Source organism: Megalops cyprinoides, chromosome 5 (genome assembly GCF_013368585.1).
Source record: "Megalops cyprinoides isolate fMegCyp1 chromosome 5, fMegCyp1.pri, whole genome shotgun sequence".
In the NCBI taxonomy this organism is placed as follows: Eukaryota; Metazoa; Chordata; class Actinopteri; order Elopiformes; family Megalopidae; genus Megalops; species Megalops cyprinoides.
In genome coordinates this window covers 40126256-40137500 of record NC_050587.1, presented here as the reverse complement: position 1 = coordinate 40137500, position 11245 = coordinate 40126256, and the positions used below count along the sequence as shown (strand labels likewise).

General features: G+C 46.7%; 2 protein-coding genes across 2 annotated transcripts in view; one reads left to right on the top strand and one right to left on the bottom strand.

Annotated features, from left to right (window-relative positions):
* LOC118778137 (cGMP-dependent protein kinase 1-like) overlaps positions 1-7532 on the bottom strand; it is a 21295-nt gene extending 13763 nt beyond the window's left edge. The window contains exons 1-5 of the mRNA XM_036529513.1: positions 7077-7532; positions 5951-6150; positions 5348-5474; positions 4736-4902; positions 3253-3366 (exon numbers count right to left, since the gene is read on the bottom strand). Coding sequence (XP_036385406.1) covers positions 3253-3366; positions 4736-4902; positions 5348-5474; positions 5951-6146 — 604 coding nt within the window. The 5' untranslated portion in view covers positions 6147-6150; positions 7077-7532. The remainder of the gene's footprint in view (positions 1-3252; positions 3367-4735; positions 4903-5347; positions 5475-5950; positions 6151-7076) is intronic.
* A 725-nt stretch (positions 7533-8257) lies between these two features.
* LOC118778138 (EKC/KEOPS complex subunit Lage3) lies at positions 8258-9880 on the top strand. Its single transcript, XM_036529514.1, has 3 exons — positions 8258-8327; positions 8690-8818; positions 9301-9880. Exons 1-3 carry the CDS (start codon positions 8278-8280, stop codon positions 9413-9415), a joined length of 294 nt encoding a protein of 97 aa, XP_036385407.1. The 5' UTR covers positions 8258-8277; the 3' UTR covers positions 9416-9880.
* Positions 9881-11245: the final 1365 nt, after the last annotated feature.

Genomic DNA, 11245 nt, shown 5'->3' with positions numbered 1-11245 from the left:
GTCCACGGTGTCAAAGTACTGTAGTTCTTGTCATGTTTGTCAGCTTTCTGGCAAACCTAATCAAGCCGATTCCTGTCACGGCAGAACCATCTGAGCGCCTCATAATCGACTGTGTTGACCCGCTGCCTAAGTCTAGGTCTGGCCACCAATACATTCTAACATGTGCTGCAACTCAGCACCCCAAGATGTCTTTAAAGGCTCTAGGTGGCTGTGGTGTTACGGACAGGAAAGTGGAGGTTTTCTGCAAAATCTTAACATCAGTGGAAAGAGTTTACAACAACTGCAACATGCGGCCAGTGAGTGCTCTTTCTGGCTGATTCTGCCACAGTCCCAACTCAGTGAAAAAACAGCAGGTGAGGTAGAGGAGCAGCAACGCTCAGCAAAGCGAGACATTTTTGGAATTTCACGGTACAGCACTGGGGAGGAGGAATATTACACACACACACAACAGACCGCAGAGAAAGACATACACACCCTCAGACACACACACCCTCAGACACACACACCCTCAGACACACACACCCTCAGAGAAACACACCCTCAGAGAAACACACCCTCAGAGAAACACACCCTCAGAGAAACACACCCTCAGACACACACACCCTCAGACACACACACCCTCTGAGAAACACACCCTCAGACACACACACCCTCAGACACACACACCCTCAGACACACACACCCTCAGACACACACACCCTCAGACACACACACCCTCAGAGAAACACACCCTCAGACACACACACCCTCAGACATACACACCCTCAGACACACACACCCTCAGACACACACACCCTCAGACACACACACCCTCAGAGAAACACACCCTCAGACACACACACCCTCAGACATACACACCCTCAGACACACACACCCTCAGACATACACACACCCTCAGACATACACACCCTCAGACACACACACCCTCAGACACACACACCCTCAGACACACACACCCTCAGAGAAACACACCCTCAGACACACACACCCTCAGAGAAACACACCCTCAGACACACACACCCTCAGAGAAACACACCCTCAGACACACACACCCTCAGAGAAACACATGCACTCAGAAAGATACACATACTCAAAGAAACATACACACAGATGGGCAGGAGAGAGAAAGCGAGGAGAATGGGTGGGATAGGAAAGAAAGAAAGATCCGCTATAACCCGGCATAAGGAAGGCGTAGGGAAGTACAGGAGATTCTCCCAAGAGTTAGTCAATACTTTTAGGAGACATCACTTTGACAGATCACAGGTCAGCACAGGCAGTGAACACGTTCCTGATATCCACAATCAGAAGACTAACTGAGACTTCGTTTGATTCCAGGTTCACCTCAGTCAAAATATACTTCTGAAAGGAAGCACATGAGACACAAGATGATAATGTGAGCAGACTACTACTCTCGGCTCCATCGGCACTTTTGAAGTGATGAAGATCTGTAACTTTTAATACACGCTTTGATGCCAAATTCAATTGATGTGCTTACAGAATCACATGTGAGGGAGCAGCAGATAGCGATGAAAGAGCTCATGGGAATGTGCTTTCATTAACAGCTTCGCAAGTGCATCCCCATCTGAAGCGAAAGGTGCAGGTAATCTGACTCCTCTCAAGAGTTACCGTTAATCTGCCTCCTAAACCTTACTGTCATAAAACGCGTTCCGTTTGTACGCATGCGCAGACGTTAATGCACAAACGCTTCCCTTTGAAATGCCTTGCATGCATCCTGGCCCTGAAGCAATCATTTGCTCATAACACGCTGCCTCAATTTGCACCACAGAGAGTGTGACCTTGCGCTGAGTCAAGCAAAGACATAAAATAACCATTACTCCTGCAGAGCAGCCAACCCCCTCATCCCATCGGAATGACCACCGTGAATTCACTTACAGCAAAGTGACGGGGTTCATGGTTAATTAATGAGTTAATTAACAACAAATAAATTCTGGAATGCTTTTGCATGCCTGACATGTTGACACAGCGTTGAATGCAATCAGTGGGACAGTTACAGGAAAAGATCAGGGGCCTCTTTTATAAAACGTTCTTACGCACAGTTTTGATCTTAGAATGTGCGTACACTCAAATCCACGCCAAAGTTCAGATTTAGAAAAACGGTCTTTGACGTGGAAAAGTACTTCACGTCAGGTTCCAAATTGGCATACACCCGTTTCCTTGTGGCAATGTTGGAGCACTGCAGGTGTTCGGAAATCTAAGAGCGCCAACCAGGGTTTCCGCTAGGATTTTTTCTTGACCGGTCTAGTGTCCGGAAAGATTGAGAATTTATTTTACCGGACAAATTTGAAACTTACCGGTCATGTTTCAAACGCAAATATAATTTACACCTAGGTTGACAACGAATGACAACGACCTCAAATCCGTTTGACTATTTAGTGAACAGTAAGCAAAACGAACAGTAACGATTGAGCAAAGCCTCAACATTACCCGCTAAAATGTAGGCTATGTTTTGTATGAGAATTATTACCGGACAGGCAAAAACCGGTAATTCCCAGCTAATGGAAACCCTGGCGCCAACATGTCATCTGCTGCCTAATTGTTTCCTCATTATTATTATTATTATTAGTAGTAGTAGTAGTGGATGCTGTTATAGTTGTATTGCCAGATTGAACACATTGCTTAGGCTACACGTTTGCACAATAAAGTTATCAATAAATTAAAACAACATAAGCTAGGCTACTTGTGGAAAACAAAACAAAAACACACATTGGGTTTCCAAAAATACCCCTATTAGCATAATTGACACATCCTTGAAGGAAATTTATTTAATATACATATTATGGTTCCACACGCATAAAGCATTTCGGTCAATCTATACGCTATAAAATGTCTTGCAGCTCGCCATAATCAAGTAGCGGATTTGGGTTTTGATTCGAGCTCTTTTATATGCTAATGAAATTAATTAGGGGGCGTTTACGAGGCGGAGATCTAAAACCATTCAGCTACGCACAATTTCAAGATCACTTGTACAGATTTCACATCTGCGAGATTGGCGTACGCACGGTTTTTTTTTTTTTTGTTTTTTGTGCGTAGCCTACGTTCATTTTCTCTGAATCACACGTACGCACATTTCAGAAATGATCTTAGATCAAATGTAGGATCGTTTCAGCGCAACTTTTCTATAAATGAGGCCCCAGGACAGAGATGCTGACCTGTTGCAACAGTGGAGTGTGTGACAGTGTGGGGGCATGGCTGTGGGTGTGGTTGTGGGCGTGCTCGTGGGCGTGGCTGTACCTGTGACAGTGGCCGTGCGGGTGCAGTTGTACAGGATGGCCAGCTCTCCAAACACCTTCCCGGGCTCCATCGTACACAGCTTCTGCCCATCCTTGGTCACCTCCACCTTCCCCTCTGCACACACACACACACACACACACACACACACACACACATTGTGAACATCCAAACACAATGGACAGCACTGTAAGTGCGTTCAGTATGTGTGTGTGTGTGTGTGTGTGTGTGTGTGTGTGTGCACATTATGACAGGGACAGACACTGACTGGATCAGACAGAAACTGAAAGGATGTGTCAGGACCAGAGGACAAACCCACTGCCTCTCCATGCTTAAAGCCTCCTTCTCTGACCTGGGATCAGCTGGGGAAGAACAGGAGAACCGGGGGGAGGTGGGGAGGAGGTACTGCATTCGAAAACATATGTATGCCGAACACATTGGTACAAATACTCCTAAATTCACAGCACAGAGTGACATTCTCTCTCTCTCTCTGCTTCCCTCCATTTTTCTCTCTCTCCCTCCTCCTCTCTATTTCTCTTTGCCTCCCGCCTTCTCTCTTGTGTGTCTCTCATCCTATCTCGCCTTCTCTCTCTTTATCTCCCTCTCTCTGTCACACATGCAGATAGCTTATCACAGGCTCAGCTTGTTGAGAGTCCTGCTATCGCTCCAGCTCGCTGCCACTCTACCACAGGTCTGAGATCAGCTCTTACTGCATATAAATCCCATTCTGAGTCCATTCCCGCCAGATATGGTACCACAGGGCGACTCCGATGCCTAGCACACAGGATGTACTAAAGATACCTGCTGCCGTCTCTCTGAAATGACCATTAAATCAACATTTCAAAGAGACCCTCCAACATGGGCTTGACCTCTGGTTTGACTCCCTTCTTGAAGTAGGACACAGAAACACAGCCAAAACCAGACGTCTGTGGGTTCATGATTTTGCCTGAAACACTGATTTAATTAGTGATCCCCTCTTTGGAAAATGCTGGCCATTTCCTCTCTGGTCAGCACTCAGGGCTATAGAGACAGATTACTGAGGAAACAGACTTCACTGATTGGCTCGTTAAGGGGATAGCGTCCCGCCACAGAAATGGGGATGACCTTTAACCTCTGTGAGTTATCCATGCTTGCCTTCCCTGGAGTGACCCCAGCCTCACTGCCAGAAAAAGTGAGGTCCCTCGTTCACACTCTCACTGCATCCCATCTGCTCTCTCTCTTTCGTCTCCTTCTCTCTCCCACTCCCTGCAGCCCTATCACACTAACCCTCTCTCTCCCATCCTTTCTATTTCTCTCTATCCCTCTCTCCTTCCCTTTCTCTGTAACTCTTGCTCTCTCTCTCTCCCTCCCTCTCTCTTCCTCTCGCTTTCTCCTTTTCCCTCTAACCCTCTATCCCTCTCTCTTTCTCTTTTTCCCTCTGACCCTCTCTCACTCCCTATCCCTCTTATTTTCTCTCCCTCTCTCTCCCTCTCTCTCCCCCTCTCACCCTCCAGCACGTAGACGAGCGAGCCGTCATCTCCCTCCTGAATGACGCAGCAACCGCGGGTGACGGTGGTGGGGTGCATGCAGTCCACGATGGTGAGGATCTGACCCGGCTCCAGGTGCTTCATGAAGTCGTTCTCCAGCAGGGCCTTCTGGATGAGCTCCCGGGACCTGAGAGTCACGCAAGCGTTCACCGGTGTTAGGCACGGCCAACCAGACACACTGGACACAGTTGAGTTTATTCCCTACTGTAAGAGCTGTATACCTGCAGTGTTCGGAACCCACAGAAAACTGCATACGATACAATTAAGTACAATTGGTCTGAGGAGAATGTACTTAGTGTCCCTGGGGTGTGGTATGGGTGAGCCTGTGTGCCCGCATGTGTGTGTAACTGTATGTGTTTCTACATATGTGTATGTAGCTTTGTTTTTGTATGACGCGCTCTCTCACTCTTGGCTCTTGCTGTAGCTGGTCAGGGTGACGTGCGTGTGCGTGTGTGTGTGTATGTGTGTGTATGTGTGTGTGTGTGTGTGCGTGCGTGCATGTGTGTGTGTGTGTGTGCGTGCGTGCGTGCATGTGTGTGTGTGTGTGTGTGTGTGCGTGTGTGCTCTCTCACTCTTGGCTCTTGCTGTAGCTGGTCAGGGTGACGTGCGTGAGCTGGGCGGGGTCCAGCGCAGTGGGCTCTGCAGAGATGGCCTGTCTCTTCGTCCGCTGGGGCTCGTCAGGGGGGGCGGGGGCAGGTCCTGGAACAGCCAAACCGGCAACACATTCAGCCCCCTCCACACCCTGCCAGCAGTGTGCTTTACTGAGACAGACTGACTGATACATCAAATGCAGCACAGAGCTCTGTGAATCATTTATGAAACAACGTATTTTCAGTGTTACATTATAATTCGCTCTGAAACCGCCCTGAAACCTAAATCTAGACTACTGGAGATGAGTCAGTGACGTGTGGTGTGGCCTACCCAAAATGGACCAATGAAAAATACTGTGGGCTAGCAGAGATGGCCAATGACAAGTACTGTATGCCACCTCATGATAAAGGCTAACTAACATAGTCTACAGGTGTGTATGTTGGGCTACCTTACATGGTGTAAAGGTGTGTGTGTTGGGCTACCTGACATGGTGTAAAGGTGTGTGTGTTGGGCTACCTGACATGGTGTAAAGGTGTGTGTGTTGGGCTACCTGGCATGGTCTACAGGTGCGTGTGTTGGGCTACCTGAGGCAGGTGCGGAGCCGGACGGGCCTGGGGGGCCCAGCGTAGCCCGGTGTCGGTCCAGCTCCCCCTGCAGCTGCCGAATGAGGTCATCCTTGGTGTCCAGCTCCAGCTCCAGCTCATCGATGAGGGCATCCCGCTGCCGAAGCTCCTCGATCTTCAGCTGCAGGGCGAACTGGAGGTCCCGCAAGGTGCCCATCGTCCTGGCAGGTGTGGCGGTCAGGAGCGTGGGAACAGACAGAGGCAGGATTTACACCAGAGAGAGGGTATGAGGGAAAGGAGAGTGCAAAATAAAACGAGAACTGAGATGGCGGGGAAACAGGATGAAAAAAAACACGTCTGAATTTTGTTTGTCTGATCCGGACTGAGCTGGGCTCGCTGCAAGCAGCGGGTTTTTTGAGGACGATTGGAGCTCGCTTGCACGAAGTCCCGCGAGGCTGCAGGAACGCGCTCAGTATTCTGTAGCGCACGTGCACAGCGCACCTTTACATGATTCACCTGATGGGCTGCTGTTCTGACAGCGCGGCGAAACCTTCTGAGGTGTGCATGTGACTGTGGAAACCAAACAGAACCGGATACTGTAAAAGCATTTGCAACTTGCAACAAAACACGATGCAGTCCCAGAGCAGAGAATGCTGCATATTTCACAACACGGATAAAAGGGTTGTTTTGCATCAAAGAGAAATTTTATGATCTCAGCTTGCTGTTATCTGGGACAAATGAAAAATGGAACGGCAGCGGATAAACCAGCACATGTTAAGCTTCCGATGTGCTTGATCTCAGTAACTGTATTGTTAGCAAATCCTTAAATGTTCAACATCAACTCTGCGAGACATGTATATTATCACCTGTCACAAAGTCTTTCGCTTACGATCCGTTTAAAAAATCATGATGCATGTAGGTCTGTTTATTTCATTTTCGAATCAGTGAGTTCAGCTGCAAACACGTTTTTCTGTGCCGTACTAATGACCGCTACCCGCTGCATCTTTCAGTGAATACCACATTAAAATTCTACCATTCCCTTCTAATGGAAATACATGCACACGTTTTTTATTATTAACCAGTACCAAAAAAGCGGAAGAATCGCAAAACAGCAGAGAAAGGGAAAGCCAAGCTATTGAATACTTACCTGTATCCGGACGTTGTTATCCTGGAAGACCTGGAAACTGCTGTCTTACTCTGCCGTTTTCCCCGTAGCTATGCCTCAGTTTCACCGGATAACTGTGTGACCTGAAATTGCGGATCACCTGCCAGAGGAGCGTTTTCAAATATTGCAAAGAAATATTCCTGATTAAACTTCAAGAGGAGAAATGTGCGGCGCCACACTTCTTTAGAATCGCAGGGTTCAGCAGTGAAAAGCGAGCGCTGCCGAGCGCACGGCGCTGATGACCAACAGTTAACTAATTCATTTTACGCACGGTCTCTCTCATCCTCTCGTCCTATAGTGCACACCTTCTCTCTCTGATTCACGATCACCACACCTCGTCCAGCTCTGTGGAATGGACTGGAAAAAACTGTGACGGAATCCGAAAGGAGGTTGTATGTCTTCGGACGTATTAATGCTGTTCTGGTTTGAAAACAAGTTAAAAGCAATAAGATCTTCTCTCATGTGTCGAAAATCAACTAATTTCAACAATACGCAAATTCACTGATGTACTTTAATAATAAAGCACGCCAGTCAATCTCTCTTATATGTGAATAATTGGGAAACACGCCGTGTGCAACAAAGCGCCAGAAATTACCAAATTTTAACCAAAATATTTTAATATTCTGTGGATCTTATAAAGAAGTTTACGTACACCTTACAACATTACATTACATTCATTTTCTAATTGAATATAACCCTATAAACATCTGGAGCGGACATGAATATTGAAATTGAAAAATTATTAGATTATTTTTAACTATCAAAGATTCCATTATTATTAGGCTATATTAAGCGATGTATACGTCTAACCTGAATGCATGCAGTAATTTAAAAGAACGCTTAGATACTATAAAAATCGACCACCTCTCACGGATGTTCCCTGCACCGACCAACGAAAATGAACTATTGTAGTGAGAAACTTGAGAAACGCATTAATCAGCCGTGAAACTGGACCACGAACAGGCGTGGTCAGGTGGAGTTTTGGGAATTAGTATTGTTATACGGACGAATCTGCCTATTTTTTATATTGTCTTCAAAAAATATTTTGGATAAAAATACCTCTTAATGATACAAACATATTGAGTAACAGAATTATCTAATGCCTCTTTGAATTATTTTTCATACATTGTTTTTGTCGAATATACCTACGACTAAACGCACACGTGATTATTGTTGAACCAATATGGCGGCGCCCTGCAACGCTGAAGAGGCTAAGAGCTCAAAGTTGGAATTGTATCCTAAAAATGTACATTATAAATGGCTGTTGGTAACTGATAATTCAGCGTTTGTGGTACACGTTGTGTGTTAACATTTCCATGTTTAGACCGAATTTCATTACCTATCTAGTTAATCCGCAGTTATCGTGCTAGCAGCCTAGCTATAGCAAGGTAGCTAGGTGCTTAGGCGCTGTTTGAAGTAGTTTTGAAGATTGCTAGCCAGCCCGGCTGCTGGCTTGTTAGATGTGCTAGAATATGACATTATACGTGGTAAGTAAGTTGTATGAAATTAGCTAACTTGCTACAGGTTGGTGAATGTGTGTTTGTAAGAGCCTCTCGCTAACGTTAGCCAGCCGCACTTCCTTGACGGAGATTCCGCGCGCTGGATGTCGCGTTCCCGTCGGCGCGCGAGGCCAGCATCGCGTGCCAGTCCCTGTCGCCGGACCGCGAGCCGCGCAGAGGCGGAGCCACGAAGGAGCTGCGCGCGGCGGGCAGCACGCTGAGCGTGTGAGCCTGCGGCCTCGCTTCAAACGCCACAAACAACACACATCAAATCTAATCTCAATCAAATCAAGTGTCTAACCCGCAGAGTGCCACTGCATCTGCGAAGTTTCAGCACGGCTTCTTTCTGATGTCTTTACATTATGTATTTACTTCGGAAATTTGTATATTGGTTCCGTTTGTACAACTGGGTAAAACTACACAGTGGTTGGCTCGATGGTACAGCAGCAACGCCCCCTGTTGCAAGTATCAGTTAGAACCTGAAACCGCACTGCCATCTTCGTGGTAATGTTAGAAAGAGATGGTGTCCACAAATCATTCTGCTGCAACATATTGCATTTACATTGCTGTCAACCTAACTGGGTTTTGTGTAGTTCTGTGGTACATTTTTTTCACCCTTTGTTTACGCTTTTACGAGCCGTATTTTCAAGAGGCAGAGTGACTCACGTCCCTCCTTTCGTTTCTCTCTCCGTGTCTCTCTCTCTCAGGAGGTGGACTGCGGAAGAAGCCCGAATTCTGCGTGTCTCTGTCGGCTCTTTCCTCGATCACCTGGCTCTGGTCCTGGAGACCATGATCGAGTTTGGGCCCCCGGTCGCCCAGTAACCCGACCCCCGGGGTGGAGACACAGAGCTAGAGCAGCAGCCAAGGCTGGGCAGGGTGTCCAGCCAGAGGGAACGCAGGGGGTATTTAACCGAAAGAAGTGTGACTTCATGGGTTTGCCTGACTGACACTGCAGCCTGCAGCCGTGGCAACGCTCTGACACACGGGAAGGAAGGAGGAGCTGAAAGCGGACAGAAAAGCATCCTGCATCAGTCTACCCTGCAGCCATTGGACGACTGGAACAAGCAACGTCCAATCAGAAGCCATTGTTACCAATGAGATGTCATCATTTTTGTGATATAAGCAAACATGAGTTCATGCTCTTCTTCCACAGCAGAGAGGGACAGTGACCAGGTGTAGCCTTTTTACTGTATTCTTTCCCCTGGTGCCTGTCCTTCTGCTTTAAGTGTCACAAGAAGTGTGTTTATTATTTATGTTGCAAAGTCAGATGAAATAAATGTAAATAAAAACGGCTTTTTAACTTTGCATGTACATTATTTGTTTTTCTGTTTCTGCCAGTAACTTATTATGCAAAAGTAGTTCTGTGGGACTTAAATTTGTATTTAAATTTTAAGTGCATAATGCCTGTTTCAATCCATTAAGTTGCACAGAATTGTAGATGGTCTTTTTGAAGTTTTGCGATTCCTTCTAATAGAAAACGGCAGCTGTATTCCAACCATCCTGAAGTCCACTGCACACACAGAGCAGTACAGCTCTCAGAACTGTGTCTGAATTCAATATGGAAAGTTACTGAAACAAAGACTGGAAACCAAGAAAACCAAAGAGAATCCTGTCAGAAACAGACCTTTTATTTAACTAGATGAATGGAAATGGTATTAACAGGTGGTAGTCTGACATGATAGTACGTTCAAAGTTCTTTTTCGTGTAAGATTAACAGTAGGCATATATAAAATCAATCAGGATTTAGATATACTAGTATATATATTTATACAGTAACAACTAATAATGGTAATATACACAGGCAAACAGAGAGAAAGCTGAGAGGAGGACGGGGGTGTGTGCGTTTGAGGGGTGCTTGCTCTCTCTCTCTCTCCTCAGCTGAATGCAGTTCATTGCTCGGCCTTTATCTCTCCCAACTCAGCTCTTACGCTCAAGCCAATGAGGATCTGTCACAAAGTCCATCCCACGCGGGACACACCTCCACCTGACCGCACCCTGACCGCACCCTGACCGCATGGCGGTCCCTGAAAGAGTTTCGTAAGTGAAACCGTTTCCTAACCATCTCCGCTCCGCTAACCCCCCTTGCCACCTGCACTGCCAGAGCAGACTCGGAAGGGGCAGGGTTGGAAGTGGGAGAGTACGATCACTATATGCTAATATACTTTTTATATATATTTAGTAAATGTGAAAAAAAAAAATCAAAATATATAACAAACTCGTCCAATAAGAAAAAAAAACAACAGCGAACACCCTGTGGCACCTGCCTGTCACCTGATAGGCTTTCGGGAAGTGTCTCCTGCCGAGGTGCAGCCCATGGGCTTACTGTGCAGACATCACTAATCTCCATCTCAGCTGGATGGCTCCTCCTCTTCCCTGTGCACACGGCCTTAGCCAATCCAGATGCAGAGTTCTGCCCTCGCTGCTGTGGGAGGACGAAAATCAGCCACTGAGACCAGAGGCGGTCATCACGGTTTACAGTATGGTTAGCTTAAGAACTCAGTCCGAAAATGGGATGAATTTGGCAGCCTTTGGTCATGTCTTTTGGCCCCTGATTTGATAAACACGGTCGTCCTGACCGCCTGCTCTGGTCTGACTGCAAAACACATTTGTTTCCTGGTGTTCAGATCACTTCCTGCTGCAGCCTCCTGACAG